Source organism: Megascapheus bottae, chromosome 3 (assembly GCF_031878675.1).
Source record: "Megascapheus bottae isolate mThoBot1 chromosome 3, mThoBot2.hap1, whole genome shotgun sequence".
Lineage (NCBI taxonomy): Eukaryota > Metazoa > Chordata > Mammalia > Rodentia > Geomyidae > Megascapheus > Megascapheus bottae.
In genome coordinates this window covers 63,206,865-63,225,991 of record NC_143511.1, presented here as the reverse complement: position 1 = coordinate 63,225,991, position 19,127 = coordinate 63,206,865, and the positions used below count along the sequence as shown (strand labels likewise).

The 19,127-nt window shown below is 46.0% G+C and overlaps 1 protein-coding gene across 1 annotated transcript in view; it reads right to left on the bottom strand.

Moving 5' to 3' along the window:
* The window catches only part of Col15a1 (collagen type XV alpha 1 chain), an 89,030-nt gene extending 87,282 nt beyond the window's left edge, over window positions 1-1,748 (bottom strand). Inside the window, exons 1-2 of the mRNA XM_090330314.1 lie at window positions 1,385-1,748; window positions 1,206-1,294 (exon numbers count right to left, since the gene is read on the bottom strand). Of these exons, the coding sequence (XP_090186440.1) occupies window positions 1,206-1,294; window positions 1,385-1,395 (100 nt within the window). The 5' untranslated portion in view covers window positions 1,396-1,748. The remainder of the gene's footprint in view (window positions 1-1,205; window positions 1,295-1,384) is intronic.
* Between the last annotated feature and the right edge of the window lie 17,379 nt (window positions 1,749-19,127).

Below are 19,127 nucleotides of genomic sequence, written 5' to 3'. Positions count from 1 at the left end.
ACAGAGTCAGAGACGACTTATCATACAGACAGCCAGGCTCTCCTGCTAAAATATCTAGAGAAATGACTGGAGAAGAACAGGAGCCTGGAGTCCTGGGTTCAAATCCTGATGTTCCAACAAGGCTTTCTCAACTTCAGCTTTGTAAAACTCTTGCTTTGTTTCCCAACACTCAGGTTACAACACAAATCGTAGGATCATTTTGTGCCTTGTAAGCAAGTGCCAGAACATTATTTATAATGGATCCTTTAATTCTCAGTGTCCCTAGGAGGTAATATGGCTTAATTATTCCCAGTGGTCCCTTTTCAAGGTCATCCAGGAGAGCCACCTATACAAGCCACCTGACCTTAACCAACACCAGTTTAACTCAAGCTCCACTACTGTGTGTGCATGACATTCCTGGAACTTGAACTCAGGGTCTAGAGGCGCTGTTTCTTAGCTTTCTCACTCAAGGCTAGCACTCTACCAATTGAGTTACCCTCCACTTCCAGCTTTTGGTTGTTAATTGGAGAGATAAGAGTCTCAAGGCCTTTCCTGCCCTAGCTGGCTTCAAATCCTGATTCTCAAATCTCACCTCCTTCAGTAGCTAGGATGAGCCATTAACACCCAGTTCAAATTCTAACACTCATTCAACCTCAGCTGAGTCCTGGTATGGAAACTGAGAGCCAGAGAACCGAAAGAACCCACGGCTCAGGGGGGATGTGGCCACCTTAGAAAACTCACAGCTAAGATGAGCAAGTGAGAGATTCATTCTATTATTTCTTCGTAGCAAAGGCCCAGGTGTTCCTCCGGGTGGACAGGCTGACCACGTGGGTTACCGCAGCACCCTGGCCCTGCCTCACCCTGAACCAGTGCGCACACCTGAGCGGGAGCGCACGCTTACGCTGTCGCCTCTGGCCGGGTCACTGTGCTTCCAAAGTCTCTCTGTGCCCAAGGCCAGAGAAGTTTCACCCAGCTCAGCCACCTCGGATGCCCAGATCGCACTCTTCCACCCCAGCTGCCCAGGGACCCTTGTTCGCAGCCAGGACCCCACATCGCCAGGAGGCAGCCGCAGGGAAGGACCGCCAGAGCGCACAGAGCGGCCAGGACTCCCTTTTATGTCCAGGAATGAGGCAGGCTGCCTCTGCGCGGCCGCCGCGTCCGCCCTGCACACCCACCTTCCCGGGCACGGGGGCCCGCGGGTGGCACCCCCGGGCTGGATCGCCTACCTGCCGAGGCACCCGTGTGGGGGACAGTGGACAGGAACGCGGAGACGGTGAGCAGCGGCAACAGTGGGCGCCAGCACTGTGCGTTCCTCCTGCAAGGAGAGGTGGAGGAGAGAAGGTGAGGCGGCGGCGGACGGGTCGGGGGGGGGGCGGGGTGGAGGGCCCCCCGACGCGGCTCCTACCTGGGTGCCATCGTGAGGATCTGCAGAGCCCCCAGGGGCGCGCGCGGCAGGAGCAGCAAAAGCACCGGCACCGCGGTGGACCCGGGGCGCCGCCGCGCTCGCTCTTCCCGCGGGGAACAAAGGCGGCGCTCGGCAGTGGAGGCAGAGGCGGCGGCGAGGATCCCGGCTCCCAGCCCGAGCCTCGAGTCGTCCGCGCCCTGAAACCGGACTCTGCCGCGCCCTGAGCTCCTCCACGCGCGGCGGCGGCGGCGGCGGCGGCGGTTGCAGCGGGCGCCCTCAACACGCGGGGATCCCCGCCACGCCGGCCGCCTCCCCACGCCCCTTTCCCTCGCCCCGGCCTCGCGCTCCACCCTAGACTGCCTTATGTAACCTTCAAGGAAAGCCCAGCATCCGCGCGCTGCTCTGGGTGAGCTATGCACGCCTCCCCCGGCCCCACCCAGCCCTCCACTGTGTCCAGGCCGACAAATCACTCCCCTCTCCTCCCCACAACCACTGTGATTCCCTCACGGGACTGAGGAGACCGAGGCTCAGACATGAAGCAGAGGCCACACAGAGGGATTCGTCTCCTGGCTGCAGTGCCCTGCCTGCCAGGCCTGTCCCCAAGAACCCACTTGGATACCCAGGAGTGGCTGCGTGTGGGAGACCTAATTGCTACCCAGAACTAAGGCTGTGCTCAGTTTTGCTATGGGTGCAACCCTCAGAAACCAGATCCAGTCACCTCTAGCTGGTTCCCCATTTTAATGAGGAGAGACCTGGGGCCTGAGAGGGTATGAAGTGCACCATCTACCCAGGAACTTCGAGTATCAAGAGACCAGGCTTTGATGGAAGGGAGAGAAAGAGGGAGGGAGAGGGAAGGAGGGAAAGAATGGGGAGGGAGGGAAGGAGGAAGGAAGAGAGGGAGAGAGGGAGGGAGGGAGGGAAAAGGTCATTATAAAGTTTGCACACAGGTGAGCTACCTACCCACAGCCAGGAGACAGACCCTTAGCAAGAAGCAGCAGAGAAGGTGGGAATTCCAGGGAAGTTTGGACTCTGGGGATCCACGGTCTAGACTGAATCCTACCTCAGCTATTTATTTCACTGCAGTCAAGAGGGGCAAATCTGCAAAGTGGGGATGAAGACCCATCCTTCCTCCCGGCTTGGTGGGAGGAGTCTACAGGTTAGGGAAATAGAAAGTATTTATTGGAATGACTGTCAATGCACTCTTGGTTTGGTTGTGGGTGTTGGTAATGAGATTTACCATCAGGCTGAGGCCTGGAGAGGGGGTAACAGGGAAGAGAGGAGCAGGAGCCTTAGGTGAAGCTCTTGGGGAGTGAGGCTCTAAGAGGCAGCATGGGCCCCTGGAGAGCTAACAAGCCTAAGTGCAATCTAACAGCACTGATTATTTGGCTTCCTAAGAATGTAAATTCTCTCCTACTCACAGTAATTCTCCAATAAGTGTGACTTTCTGTTAATCCAGGGAATGTAGAGGACTGGCTTTCTTAAATTCTGTATTTCTCCATCATTTAGCATATCAGCTGGGAATGGAGTTGATTTTCCTTTGAACCCTGTTTTTTACATCATTTAGAAAAAGTCCTACTAGCTATAGTAACAGGACCTTAGAATGTGCTTCTACTGAAAAACAAGGATGTCTCACTTGGACCCACGGAAATGAAAAACAGGACCCGCTTCATTTCATTCGAACTCTTTCATTCACCTGCCGTCTACAGTAACCTTCCAGCCAAATTCGACTTGTCCTACTCGAATCAGCAGACATCCTGTAATCACCCAAGGAATGTCTAAAAACCACTGATGCCTAACTTATAGCCTCCTCCACCCCTGTTCCCCACTCAAGGTTGAAGGCATAGAGATAAGAGTGCTGTCAGCTTAACTATGTCCTATTCCAGACCCTCTCAAGTCTCTAGTCATTGTCCCAAACATGCAGTCACCTAGGTTTCTGGGAATAACAGGCCTCAGAGATAAATATCTTGAGACAAAGCCAAATCAACCCAGTAAGCTGCAAAGACTTTCTTATCATCAGAAGGTCCTGCCCCACCCACTCTGAGAAAATGATCCACCAGGCTGCCATTGAACCAGGACTGATAAAGTATGCATCTAATCTGGAAACTCAAGTCAGTAATGCAGAGATGGAGTGGAGCGCCCTGAACCCCTTTACCTGTTCTTCTCATGAGACTGCTTTGAATAAATCTCCTTTCTCTACTCTCAGGACTTGTCTCTCACTGGTATATTGGGACTGGGAACTTAGCCTAGTCTGATGAGGCCCAAGCTCCAGTAACATTGTAATTATCAAGTGATTCTCTTCTGTTTGACAGAACCCGAGGCTAAGAACTGGTGGCCATAATCTCAGTGTGGCCCACATTGCCTAGTAGCAACCTCCAAATTGTTTTCCCATGCCAAGGGAATTGTACATAAAAATCCAGATGTTTACCTTTTTTTAAAAATTCGGGAAAAAGTGGTGACATTGGGCCAGAGAAATGCCTTCTGTATCATCAACCTTCAGAAGGAGGGATGCTTCCTCACCCTATGTTACACACTTGCCAGTGTTTCTTCCATGTGCCAATAATGATTGGTATTGAATAGGGGATTGAATCTAGTTTGCCGTGTCCCCGACATTACCTATTATTTACCACCAAGGCTAAGAACCAGTCCCATTTACCTCAACATTTGTACTTTGCCTTTGCTTATAAGAAAGATAAAAATAGAATCATTGGGAACTCGTGGCCCCTTAAGAAAAAAAAAAGATACATAAAAAAAGCAATGCCAGGCACCAGTAGCTCACTCCTATAATTCTAGCTACTCAGGAGGCTGAGATCTGAGGATCATAGTTCAAAGCCATCCCAGGCACAAAAGTCTGTGAGACTGTTATCTTTGTTCTCTTCAATTAACTACCAGAAAGCCAGAAGTGGCGCTATAGCTCCAGTGGTAGAGTGCTAGCCTTGAGCTGAAGAGCTCAGCAGCAGCGCCCAGGCCCAGAGTTCAAGCCCCATAACTGACCAAAAAAAAAAAAAAAAAAAAACCAAAGCCGTATTTAAAGAAAGATGAACATGTTTCTCCATGTTTAGCATACAAATGAACACTGTCTGCACTGAAAACTAAGATGCCAATATTTTGAAATATAACTGGCTGGCTCACCTCCATCTCATATATTTACCTGAAGGATGAAGGCATAGCTGAATTTTAATTGGTGGGCTTGGCTGTGGTCCATTTTATTCAATTCAGTGTACATATGGGTAAGGCATCTGATTGCTTTAACAACTCTTGAAGCTTTACATGTACATTTCATTATGTATATGTATATACATACATTCAAACATGCATATTCTTGGTATTCAATATCCAGTTCAGTGGTATCATGATAAAAATCTCCAAAGCTCATATTTCTCCTATCAATGAGAAGTAGATGCAAGTTAGTATTATTAATTTGGTACCTATATCACTCAGGTAGCCAGACCAGGGTTCTCATTTGGAAAATTACCTTAGAAGTACTCATTAGGACATCAGATAGGTGGAAGGCTCAGGCTTGTGAGCTGGGGGTGGGGGATGGTGCCCACTGCAAGTGTGGAAGAGATGGGGCAGGAAGCCAACCAAGACATTCTACCTCCTGCCAGACAGCGTTGTGAGAGCTTAAGCGATTTCCTTCCATTCAATGTGAAGTTGTAGAAATAGCCAAGAGGAAGCCCTCTGTCATATGCAAGCTAGTCTAAATTGTTTACCATGGTTAAGTCCAATCTGCAAGCCTGAGACGTGTGGAGACTAGGGATTTAATGTCCCCATTCTTCCAGGACCTGACTAAATTAATTGGCTGTTTCATTTTCCTATAATCCATCCAAACATCCCAGAAGACTGTATTCCAAAGCTGTCTCCAGACTGACTCTGGCAGCTGGAATGGGCACAGAAATCTGAGAGAAGCATCCCAAACTTGGTTCAGAAAAGAAGTTACCAAGAGTCAGTACATGTGATTCCATACTTGAGTTTCTTCAGGACATGGGGATAATAAATACTTTCCTTGAGAGATGTGGTAGGGGAAGCTCAGAGGAGATACCAAAGCCTGTGAATGCAAACTGTCAGCGCTCTATTTACAGCTCCTCCTTTGGAAGACACTACAAAGCATGTATATGCCAATTACCAATCTCTCTCTTCTCTCTCTCTCTCTCTCTCTCTCTCTCTCTCTCTCTCTCTCTCTCTCTCTCTCTCTCTCTCTCTCTCTCATATAAGGCTTGAATTCAGGACCTGGGCACTGTCTCTGAGCGAGCAGCTTTTGTGCTTAAGGCGAATGCTCTACCACCTTGAGCCATAGCTCTACTTCTGGTTTTTTCATGGTTAACTAGAGATAAGAGCCTCACAGACTTTCCTTCCCTGGGCTGTCTTTGAACCCCACTCCTCAACTCTCAGCCTCCTGAGTAGGTAGGATTACAAGTGTGCGCTTCTAGTACATCTCTTTACCTTTCTTTTACCTCTTCATTCTTTCTCCTGTCTCCTTTCTCCTGCTCTGCCCACAAGCATAACAGAGTGAATCCTGCCTCCCCACCAAGCTGCTTTTGACCATTGATGGATGAAAACCTAAGCATCCTGGGTAGGAGTAGACAGACAGCATAGCCACCTCTCTGTCTCTCCCCTTGCAGAAAGCTGACCAAATGAACTACTCACTGTAGAGCACTGAGCTCAGTCTTTACTTCTGGGCCAACCCAAGTAAGATGGTCACCGTCTCCAGAACTTCTGGCTGCTCGTTCTAGCCCTTGTCACCTTCGTGACAACTAGCTCTTCCACAGATTGTCACCATTTCCAAGCAAATGTGGTCAACCTCATGCATTCTGACAGAAACCCCAGAGTGCCATGTATACCACCCTCAGACGGTTAAGCAAACCACCTAAAATCACAATGCAATTGCTGCTTGGGAGTGAGGCAGCATGTCAACCAGTAGAACCAGATCAACACAGCTCTCTCCCTCCTCCTCCAACAAATAGTCCAATAAAGTAAATGTTTTCATTTTATGTAAATGCTATGGCTTAAACCCAGAGACTCCCACACACTAAGCAAATGTTCTCCCACTGAGTTACTTCCCCCGCTCATAAGTGATTTTTAGGCATCTTCGACCTGGTCCCACAACACTGTGTAATGCATCCTAGGGGTGATCCTCCTTCACCACTCCCTTTCCACTCCCCTCCACTTCCTATGACTCTGCTCCAGTGCAGTAGAGGCACGCAGTCTCAACTGTCTGAGTAACCCAAGCTGAGAGGTGATTGAATTTTTCTCCCACCTCTGCTACAACTCATGTAGCTACCTCATGGCAGAGGTAGCTGTCACTCCCTGCTTGCATTAAAGTCTAAATTGTGTCTGAGGACACATTCCTATGAACTCTATTATGACTGATATCTGGAGAGTTAACCTAACTCAGGGACAAAATAATACATCTGTGCTACTGTCTTTGCCATGTAAAAGTTCATTTTATTTTATCTTCCCTGGGATTGTGAGATCACTTTGCATCTCATGAGCCAAAGCCAATACTAAGACACTCTAATAAAGATACCACAGCTGTCATGGCAGCTGCAAGAGATGCTACCCTCCAGCCAAGTTTATGGCAATCCTTTGTCATCTGCCACAACTCATCTGGCTTTCACAAAGACTGTGAGTTAATGGAAATGTATGGGGACCCACCATCCCAGTGCCATTTCCATCTTGAAAGTGGCTCTAATCTCTCCAGTACTTCCTGGGGGTGGGGTGGTTTCTGATCTATTATCTTGATCTTATTTCTGATCTATTATCTTGAAGTAGGGGGAAGGACATAGTTTCAAAGACTTCCACTTAACTTTTCCTACCAGACCCTACAAATAAATACAAATACTCTGTTTGAGGCTCTGAGGATCTATCTCAAACAGCTACTGCTTGAGATTAGGCTCAAGCAGGTCTTAAGCACACAAGTCTAATATGTGAACAGGTGGCCCAGATTTGATGTCACCTACTGCTTTGCTCGAAGGCCTGTTCCTTCACTCACACTTACGGCTTAAAGGGTGGCTGCTATGACCAGCAAATGGAGAAGGAAAAAAAGCATCAATGTCACAGAGAAGTCCACATGCTTAGAGACACTGGTTGAAAATGGACAGTTGCTAAATTGAAGCCTCAACAAGGAGACCTAGTGAAGAAAACTTCTAATGGGTGCCTGAACTCTGACTGATGTACCAGCCAACCTCTTCTAAGGAGGGAGGAGTGACATACTTAGCTATGGTAATGTAGATGACTGAGAAATGCACATGGGTCTTAGATGGTGGCCAGGGGCCTAAAGGACAAGACTGAATGAGCCAGAACAAGGAGAACTAAGGAAGTATGATATAGATTGACCTATGGGAATGAGCCCAGTGTGTCTATGCATCTCACAAAGCTCCTAGACCATCCGCCTCAGAGAGAAAGACATTCAGCAACCAGGTAGACAGGATAACTGCCAGCTAAGCTCTCTTGTTGGCTATACCAGGCTGGATGCAGTGGAGCCATCAATAGTGATGTCAATGGTAAATGTCAAGCAAAAAGGCCATCTGCGTGGACCCTGTCCCCCTTAAGGCAGAATGATCTGCTTGCATTGCTGAATATTAACCTGTCAGGTAGAGACTTGGACATTATACCCTCAACACAGCATCATTCCTCAGAAAAAAAAAAAAGCCTAACAATGGTGACAGGTCGATTCCCCAGCCCCTTCCCTAAATAAGACTTTCTCACTAGTCTTAACCTGACTGGAACAGGTTTACCTTCCTTGGCTAAGCGCCTTTGCCATTTATGTCGTGCAAGGCCTTGTAGAAACATCGTCACAATAAAAGTATGCAGATAGGGTTTCTCTCAAAATACCTTTTTGAGCTATCTTTACTCTTCTCGTGCTGATAGTGGGAGATAGATGATACCATGTCTACATGGAGATTGACAAATGATATACTCAGAACAACATGCAATTTAAAAATGTATGAATTGATGGGTTTGGTCTTCTTTTTCGGGAATTTTCCTGACCATTTTGGGACCATAATTGACTACAGGTACATGAAACTATAGAAAGCCAAACACTATGGTGAAGGAGGGAAGGGGCTGCTGCTGTGTAGGAGCTGGACCTACTGGGAGCACAGTAATTCAGCAGTTCAAGGAATGGAGTGAACAGTCCATGTACCATTCTTATCACTCAGGTGTTGCTTTACATCCTGTCAGTATGACCTGCCTCCAGGTAGCCATTTGTTCCTTCTCCAGTCATGTCATTGAAGATACTGATTTAAATGACGCAGCCACACAGCACATCATTAGTCATTTTTCTATTTTCTTAAGGCTTTCATCTGCCTAAAACAAATTAGAGTCACAGTGAAATAAGGATACTGGGTCTAAACTGGCACCATCTTGTCTTCTTGGTGGATGGTGAATTCCTATCTCCAGATGATGGGCATGCCTGAATTCCTAGAAGCAGGGCCCAGGATTTGGACAGTTGGTTACCAGATCTGCCAGTCCTGTGCCAGAAACTCTGGAGACTCTCCAGTTCCCTGTGACCTTGACTATGAACCTATTTAGGCCCTGACCAGTTCTGTAGCCATTTTGCACCATACCTCCTGTCTCCTGATCCTCTTCAGCTCTCCATTACAGCTGATCAGGTCTGTTGGGTTTTTCTGCTCTTTCTTTGCTTTACTAGCCTCATGGATAATTTCCTAACAATGCAGGTCTTTGGGATGAGAGTCCACCTGCAGTCACCAGCTTTCTAATGAAGAGTCCCACCAAACGGACCTCTCAGAATGAGGCTTCTCTGTTTCTTGCAGACAAATTCCCATATAACAACTGGATAGCAAGTCGAGCACAGCACTCTCAGGTCTTTAAGCCCAGGCTTCCTCATGCACAAAAGAAGGGACTTGCCCCACTAATAACTGGACCTTGAATTCAACTACTACTTTGAGCCACAGCTCCACTTCCAGCTTTTAGGTATTAGATTCATGGACTTTCTTCCTGAGCTGACTCTGAAACTGATCCTGAATCCTCAAATCTCAGCCTTTTGAGTAGCTAGGATTATAGCTATAAGCCGCCAGTGTCCAGCTAAGGAGCAGAACTTTAAGCAGCTCCCTAGTCCTTCTCACTGAAGTGGCACTGCCATTGGTATGAAACTTCACCTCTGTATTTCTTTCTCATGGCAGCTGTTGCTGAACTCTCTCTTGGAATCCCTTGCATCAGTGCTTGCCCTACAATGATGTCTTTGCAGCACCAGCTCAGACACCCTGCCAAAACCTCTCTTGGGTAGAGTTCCTCATTTACCACACCCTTGGAAGAACAAGAAAAAACTGAAGTGTTCTATTTAGTTAAGGTCTTTAGATTTTTGGAGAGAAAACTGCACTGACCCCAAGCCTAACCTAGAAACTCAGCTATGCAAACTTATTTAAAATGTAGAGAAACTAGATGATTAATTAGTCCTCTAGATATCACTAAGCCTTGATAGGAGGTCTGTGGAAAGAGACACAGGCAAACCTCATGCTTCTAAGCTTGCCTACCTCCCTTTCTACTCTAGCTGCCTCATCAATGCACCACACAATGGCTGTCATGACCCCCAATGGTATTTCTTTCTTTCTTTCTTTCTTTCTTTTTTGGCCAGTCGCAGGGCTTGAACTCAGGGCCTGAGCACTGTCCTTGGACTTTTTTTCCTCGAGTCTAGAGCTCTACCACTTGAGCCACAACACCTCTGCCAGTTTCCTTTTCTATGTATGTGGTACCAAGGAATTGAACCCCGGGCTTTCATGCATGCTACGCAAGCACTCTACCACTAAGCCAAACTCCCGGCCCCCAATATATATTTTTTACAAGTGTGGCAAATATGGAAACAGTAAATGTAGCTGCTGTCCTTGTGTGGAGAAGGATAGGAGTTGGTAAATGTGTCCTGGAGATAAGCAGGAGAGGGTGGGACATGAAGTCCATTCAAAGTGATAAGACTTTTATCACTGACCAAGACTTGATGTCCTCTGATGGTGGAGCCACACCTTGCTCGTGAGAGTAGCTAGTGACACAACTTCTTGCCTGCCCTTGGTTGATGGAAAGAGACTCAGCCAGGCATGCCTAGGAAGCGGCAAGGGGGCTCTTGAGGGGTTTCTTGGCTCATCAGCAGGCTGGAGCTTCCTCTTTCCATGTTTAAGGGATTACAACTGGGGGCATTTAGAAATGTGGGACTAGGGGTAGGTTCCTCTCCCAGTGAAGGGGAGGGTTGAACTGGCCCATCACAGGTGTTGCAGAAGTCAACCCATTCAGAGCCATCTCAGAACTGCCACTGATGCCTACTGAGTAATGCCAGCACATGTCATTCTCCATCTTCATGGTCAAGACTCCAGGTCTTATTTCACCAACACAATCATCTAAATAAGAATTTCATATGACAACAATTGTCCCTACTACATGGAATGCTGCTATCGATCTTTTCTACTCTATTCTGTCCCCCTTTATTCATAAAGAAAAGGAAATGATACAGAATCTCAGGGCCCATAAATAAGCAAGGAACACAGAAGGAGTGATTATTTCAGCATGCTTACTCTCAGCCCTGATGACTGGGAATATCTCACTAAGAAAATCATACATCTATTCTCACGCACGCAGTTTGATTTTTTATATATATATATTTTATTGTAATTAATAAAAGGGTTACATGATATTTGCCAGATAGAAGGTGCATTAATTCACATACATTGATACCTTTTCACATGTCTTGGTACCCATTACCCTCCCCCCACCCACCACCCACTCCCCGTCTTGGTTTTCCCCCCTTCCCTATCAAGTTTCAGATAACCAAATACAAATAAATTCAATATATCAGATAACAAAGGGAGATACTGTAACAATATGAGATACCCAAGAGAGAGCAAAGGAGATGAGGGATAACATAGTACATTAAGGACAACAATCATTCATTATATGGCTTTTGTTTCAATATCCTGGAGGTCTTTTCAATTAGCTTCATACTATATGGTGATTTTTAAAAAATCTCAGGGCTTAAGAAAGCCCCAGTGCCCTCTGATGAGCTAACGCTGCTGTGCTCTATCTCTTGAAAACCAAATGGCCAAAGGAGCTGACCTTGCTGAACCCTCCACCCTGGCTCGACCTACTCAGCACCCATGTGTTTCTTATTTTCCCCATGGAGAGATTCCACCCTGTCAGACTCTTGTATCACAATGGACAGTGAAACTAGCCACCATGGGGAGGGTGGAGACAAGACAGAGGACAGGGCCCAGCCATGATGGGAAGTTGGGGGAGGACTAGGACAGAACACAGGGCCTAAGGGACTCATGCCTAGCTTCTTTGAACCCTGTCTCATGGCAGTGTGGCTCTCCAAACCAATGTCACACTTCCCTGTCACTATGCAAAAGCAAGCTAAGTCCTAACCTAGCAGGAAGGAAGAGATGCTGCCCTGAGGCTGAGGGCAGGGGCAGGGTCAAGGGACAAGGGTCTGTTAGACTAGCTGGAGAGACAACCTGCCACCCTTAGCACATCTGTCTTGCCACTAAGGCCACAGTCATGAATTTAAAAGTCAGATTCCAAGCTGAACACTGTATGGAAAGCCTATAATCCTAGCTACTTGGGAGGCAGAGAGCAGGGATTGTAGTTGAAGGCCAGCCAGAGGCAGGAAGTTCACAGAACATCTCAAAACCAATGGGTGGGGGCCAGGAGTTTGACCTAGTGGTAGAGTGCTTGCCTAGCATACATGAAGACCTGGGTTCGATTCCTCAATACCACATACATAGAAAAAAGCCAGAAATGGTGCTGTGGCTCAAGTGGTAGAGCTCTAGCCTTGAGAAAGCCAAAGGACAGTGCTCAGGCCCTGAGATCAATCAAGGGGTAAAGTTCTAACCTTGAGAAAGCCCAAGGACAGTGCTCAGTCCCTGAGTTCAAGCCCCAGGACTGGCAAAAACAAAAAAACAAAAAAACCTGGCCTGGGTTCTGGTGGGTGGCTGTTATTCCAGTGACAAGGAAACAATGCCCGGGCTCTGTGATGCTTGCCTGTGGCTCCCAATAGCACAGAGAAGCACAAGTAGATTCCCAATCCAGGCCAGGCCTGTCCAAGCATAATGCAAGACTGTGCCTCAACAATAACCAAGGCAACACAGGTGCCTACAGCTCATCCTGTAATCCTAGCAACTCAGGAGGCAGAGATCTGAGGATCATGGTTCAAGCCAGCCAGAAGGAAAGTCCATGAGACTCTTATCTCCAATTAACTATGAAAGAGCCAGAAGTGGAGCCGTGGATCAAAAGGTAGAGTACTAGCCATGAGAAAAAAATGCTCAAAGACAGGATCCAGGCCTTGAGTTCAAGGTCCAGAATAGAGAGGGGTGGGAGGCAAAAAGGGCCTGGAGGGTGGCTCCAGTGATAGAGCACTTGCTCATTAAGACACTAAGGTCAATTGGTCTGATCCATTCCTCCCACTGCTTCTCCAAAATGTTTTTTTTTTTCTACCATGTTCTTAACAACCATCACTGAACAGTCACAAGATCATGGCTAACAACCATTTACCATAACATGATTAATAAGAAATTACTCTGAAAATCCATGCACCACTATAGTCATCCCTTGCCCATCTTGGTTTATGAGTTTCCCAGCTTTCATGACTCGGTGTCCCAACAGTAAGAGCCCTCTGCTGAGACCCCATGCTCCAGGGAGTAAGACCCTCCCCCATGTACCCCAACAACCATAACAGGCTTGAGAAGCCTAGCCCTAGCAGGGCTCCCACTCCTATTGGACAACTCAGGGGATTTTGTGTCTCCCCACTAACAAGCTGGCAAAATAAAAGCCTTGGCTTTGTCTGGACCTCTGTTCTCACAACCTAAATGGGTCCAAGCTCCTTGATACTCTCCCTGCCTATCTTCTAGAATTATCACAGCAGCCCCCAGGGGAGACAGAGATGACAAAACTAAATTCAGAGTGGGGACCAAGCAGCAGCTCAGTGTCCCAAAGTCAGTGCCTGAATAAAGGGCAGAGCTAGAACTTGAACTTGACTCTTCCAACCTCCCAGTCAGTCACTTTCTACTCAGACTTCATTTCACTCCCCTTACCTCTAGAAAGGATTTATCTAGGTGACAGTGATTGCCTAGCATGGACAAGATCCCTAGCTTAGCAAAAATCGAAGGAAGGAAGGAAGGAAGGAAGGAAGGAAGGAAGGAAGGAAGGAAGGAAGGAAGGAAGGAAGGAAGGAAGGAAGGAAAGGAGGGAGAGAGGGAGAGAGAAGGAGGGAGAGAGGGAGGGAGAGGGAAAGAGGGAAGGAGGGACCAAGAGAGGGAAGGAGGAAAGGGATGAACTTGGGTCACCTAGTTCGCTTTCCAGGTAATATATGAAGAGACACCTGAGAGTTTTTTAATAGCAAAGTGAGTCCAGAGAAATTGCCACATTCTGTGGCTTGTAAGGGTGCCTTGTCCATGGACTGGCCCCAAATTTACTGGTTCCAATTTACCTATGGTCTGTAAATACAGAGCAGAGCCAGCTGGCTTTGTGGACCATAGAATAGCTTAGAAAAGACTATCCTCAAAAACAAATAAAATATGAAGTAACTTTTTATATTTGTTTAATTCAACAGGACAAACTTTAATTACTTAAAAAACCATCATCAGAATGGGCCCTTTGCCAGAGTGTTAACACGCATATATCTAACAAGGGGCTTTTTGTAAGCCAAATTTCCTCTTTTAGGCTTGAGGACCTCATGAAATGGAACACCTACCTTCTTCAAAAGATACTTTGAAGCCATAAAAATGTTCATATGCTTTGACTCAATAATCCCCTTCTGGGAAGCTAGCCTAAAAAAATACCATGAAATGCTGGAAAAGTTGTATGTAGAAAAATGTTCATCAAAGAGCTGCTCAGTAAAAAAAAAAAAAAAAAAAAATCAAACTGGGATCCACTCAAATATTCAAAGAAGGGAAAGGATGGCAGTTAAGGATAAGCCTTGGAGAAATACACTATAGCCATTTAAAACTATGGCTATGAAATTTATGAAGGATCGTAGATAATATTAGGTGAAAAGGCCTGGAAAAATATTTAAATGCATATGAACTGTAAAAATAATAGCAAGTAAGCATAGCATTTCTTTCTAACTAAGAGGTAGGCTTGGAGATTCTTACCTTGTCTTCAACTTTCTTTTTATGGTATAGGTGCTCGTCTTTGAACAAAGGGCCTGATACGCTCAAGGTAGTTGGCTTTTTCACTCAAGTTTGGTGCTCTACCACTTAAACCACAGCTCCATTTCTGGCTTTTTGCTGGTTAATTGTAGATAAGAGTTTCATGGACTTTTCTCCCAGGCTGACTTTGAACCTTGATCCTCAGATCTCAACCTCCTGAGTAGCTAAAATTCTAGGTATGAGCTGTCGGTATTCAACTGCAAATGCCTTAACTACCACTTTGAGCAACAGCACCATTTTCAGTGTTCTAGTGGTTAACTGGAGTCTCATGGATTGTCCTGCCCAGGCTGTTTTCAGACCACAATTTTAGATCTCATCCTCCCAGGTAATTAGGATTACAGGGTGAGCCACCAGCGCCTAGCACATTATTGTACCTCTGTAAAATGCTGAAATGTTTAAAGTGTTAAAATCCCTAGAAAAATCACAAAAAAATACTATTAATGCTTTAAATAAGAAGAGGCAGCATGAATATGAGCTAAAATAAAATGGGAAACTATCCGTTCTATTATTAAATATCTTTACAATGCTTCCATGTTTTGTAAAATCAATACAAAACGTATGCATGAAGAAGCATACATAAAAATATAGTTTTGTCCAAGGCACAAACTTCCAAATTACATGTCTGTAAAACCCATTTGAGGCTCAACCCATTTGAAACCCAAGGGTTTTCCTCTTTCTGTGTGTTCTTGTTGCCATGGATATAGTTACAAGGGCTTCTTTTTAAGTAGCAATGGATGATACTGAGGATCTGGTTACTTTGTTTTTTCTTTCATCTGTAGCACTCTATCTGCTATAATATGGGGTGCTGGAATTAGAAAATAAAATTCATTTCACCATCCAGGACATTTGGAGTCATGGAAGCACTGGAAGGAAGCTCTGTGGCTATTTAGTCACTAGTCTCTTTGGCCATTTAGTCATCAGACATGGGAACTATAAACCCAAATCATAACTTAAGAACAACAAGGTCGTTACAATTTGCTGAAGGAACAAAAAAACAAAAACAAAAACAGAAGTCACTAATTCAAATGCTAATACCTGGGACAATAAAAATTTTTAAACACATAATTTTTAACACAATTTCAAAGAAAAGAGAACTTTTAGGTACTGTTTGCATTTTCTGTTGTTACATACCAAAGCATCTTAAAATTAGGAGCAGCCAGGGCTGGTGGCTCAGGCCTGTGTCTGGATTGTAGGACACAATTCTATAGGCCTAGTTTCTTTAGCTAATAAATTCAAGTGAGAAAGCAAAGAAGAGAAGCATCTAGAGGTTAAAAGTAACTTAAGAGACCATCAACCACCTTGGAATGCATGACTACTATTTTCTTTTTATATATATATATATATTTTTATTGTATTTAATAAAACGGTTATTTGCATTTGCCAGATAGAAGGTGCATTAATTCACATACATTGATACCCTTCCACATATCTTGGTCCCCATTACCCTCCCCCCCACCCCCTCCTCTTGGTTTTCCCCCTTTCCCTGTCCAATTTCAAGTAACCAAATACAAATGTATCCAATATATTAGATAACAAAGTGAGATATTGTGACAATATGAGATAACAAAGGAACAGCAAAAGAGATGAGAGATAACATAGCACCTTAAGGACAGCAATCATTCGTTATATGGCTTTTGTTTCAATATCCTAGAGGTCCATTCAATTAGCTTCATACTATATGGCCTTATGTATCAAGTTTTTGCTCTATTGCAAATCTTTGCTATTAGAGCCCAAGGTTTCTACTGGTTATGATGAATGAGGGAAACCATTGAGCCTAAGTTCCTTTGAGTCTGGCTTACTTCGCTTAATATAATTTTTTCTAAGTCTTTCCATTTCCTAACAAATGGGGCGATGTCGTTTTTTCTGACAGCAGCATAGAATTCATGACTACTATTTTCGATATTGGTTGGTCTAAATTAATGAATTCTAATGATATCTTGAAGGGAAACTTGAACTCAGGACTCTTGTCCATATTATTTCTCTCATATTGTTGGGAAAATTGAAATTTATTGTCTTTTGGAGATAAAAGACAGTATAGCTATCACATGATATGCAAGAGATGAACATGCCATGTCTTGGAAAGGGGACAGCCATTGATGTGACCAGCTCTCCTGCATTGCTGGGGATTGCGGGTTTCCTGGAACACAAGGCTTCTCATACTCAGGTCTGCAGACCCAAACTGCTATTCCTACCAGACAAGCACTGTCTCCTATACTGACAAGTTCGGAGGATATGTAAAAGAAACACCTGCCTCAACACTGCAGTAGCACCAATAGAGCAAGAACGGTTTAGGGAAGCCCAGCTTGACTAGGAATTCATCTACAGAACACTGGACAACTATAGACCGCTGCGTTAACCAGAGTCGCCGTTCCTTGCCTGCCAAGGGCTCTATGTGTATGTAGCACCCAGCAGAGTACAAAGCCAGAACTAGAGGAATGATGTTTTGGAGTACACTCCCTCCTTGTCCCCTCCAGAAACTCCAAAGGCCTCAGAAAGCTGTCAGGCTATGGAAAGGACAGTTCTGTTTGACTGCAGTCAGCCATAAAGGCCTCAGTGCCCTCCTCCCCCAATAATTAAATGGTGGCTGGCATTCCTTTGGCTAGACTTTTGAGGGTTCTTCTCTTGTCATGATGAAGACCATCCCCTCATTCAAGAGCTGCATCTCACACAAAAGGCAATGGTGGTCAATAGAGGCTATGCCTGCAGAATCCGTTTGTGGCAGGGTTTGGATTCTTGCCCGGCACCCTAGTGTATCATAGCCCAGGTCCTATGGGTCAGAGCCCAGTGGTCCCAAAGACTAATGGGAGCTTGCCTCAATTTCCTCTCCAGATCAATACACTGGGATGACTGCTTGCCCCAGGGGACATCTGGTCCTCATGACAGTCCCAGGAACTGAGTCTAGAAACTAGGCAGGACTGGGCAGAGGGCAAGCACAAAGTATTTCATCACAGATTGCCTGAGAAAACCTCAAAATAGAAACTGGGCCAGGCTGGGTGTTCATACCTGTAATCCTAAATGCTTTTAGATTAGAGTAACCCTAGCTCGCAGTTCCAGCCCAGCCCACACAAGAAAGTCTCTGAGACACGTATATTCAATATACTACTCAGAAAAATCTGGAAGTGGTACTGTGGCTCAAGTGATAGAGAACCAGACTTGAACACAAAGAGGTTCAGGGACAGTGCCTAGGCACTGAGTTCAAGCTCTAGGAATGGTAAAAACTGGGCTAGAACTGGGGGCACATTGGGATTGGAGACAGGAGATGGGGTAGAGCAGGGAGAGAGCCTGGGATGTCTCAGAGTCATAAAACTAGGCTGCCACTGGGATGATCATTTCACGGCACTTCCCTTCTATTCAATATGAGGCTGCACCCAGCAGCCATATCCCTATTCCAAGGAAGGGGTTGAACTCAGGGCCCAGCATTGTCCCTGAGCTTTTGTGCTCAAGACTAGGTTGGTACTCTACCACTTGGAACCACAGCACTACTTCTGGCTTTCGGGAGGTTAATCAGAGTTCACACTCTGACTTTCCTGTCCCAGTTAGCTTTGAACTGTGATCCTCAGATCTCAGCCTCCTGAGTAGCTAGGATTACAGGTGTGAGTGACTGGCGCCTGGCTTAAATCTCATTCTTGACAGGGACTATTCGGAGGTGGGGGGGGAGGGGGGAGGGGAGGAGGAATAGCATCATTATCAGGTGAAGCCCTTGAGAAAAACCAGAGACAGGAAGTAGGGATTCATTCTGAATTCACATCCCAGAGCAGAGGTGCTCAGCTCAGGCTGCGATGGAGTCACCTTAAGCCTGCTCTCACCCCCACACTCTATTGTGTTTCTTCTGGCCTGGGTACAGACGTTTGCTAGAAGCTTCTCTGTGTGACACTGGGATATAGAATTCCTGCCATGGGAGCTTATGGACACTGCTGGTAAAGAGCTCTTCCCAGATGACACATTGGGGGCAAAGTACTCCCAACATAGAGGACCTAAGAGACCTAAGTTTTTGGGAGATTAAAGAAAAACTTAACCCCTTAGACACTAAGGTCAACTGGGTGGAATGCTGCCCCATGCCTACAACATGAGGGTTTCCCCTTGCCTGGTTGAATCCTGCTTTTTGTTAGAATATGTCCAATCACTCTGTATTGGGTCCTCCTCTCCCCACCCCCACTTGTTATTTTGCAGTGACTCATGCTGGAAGGTTTAAAAAAATCTGATATGCACCAGGCCTGTCTGACATAGAGGTCTCAGAAACCACGGGAAATGAGTTCAGGGAGAAAGCTATAAGGATCAGGGCAGCGGGAAGTGGGGGGAGGGTCTGTAGAGAGCCATCTTTCAGGATAAATGTCAAGCATTCTTTGCAGATGAGTAAGTCCCACAGAGGCTGTGCTTCAGCTCCGTCCATGCCTCGCTTGCAGTCACACATTCTCACCGATGGTGCTGGTGCCACTGCACAGTGGGGCCAACGCTCCAGCATAGGCAAGGCCACCCTGGAAATACTTGATCCAGCCCTGGGAAAAAAAGAATGCTTTCCTTCTTTTTCCTGGAGGCTGAAGGAATCTGACAGCCTCTTGTTTGATTCCTCCCTGTACCCTCAGAATCTTCACAGCTCA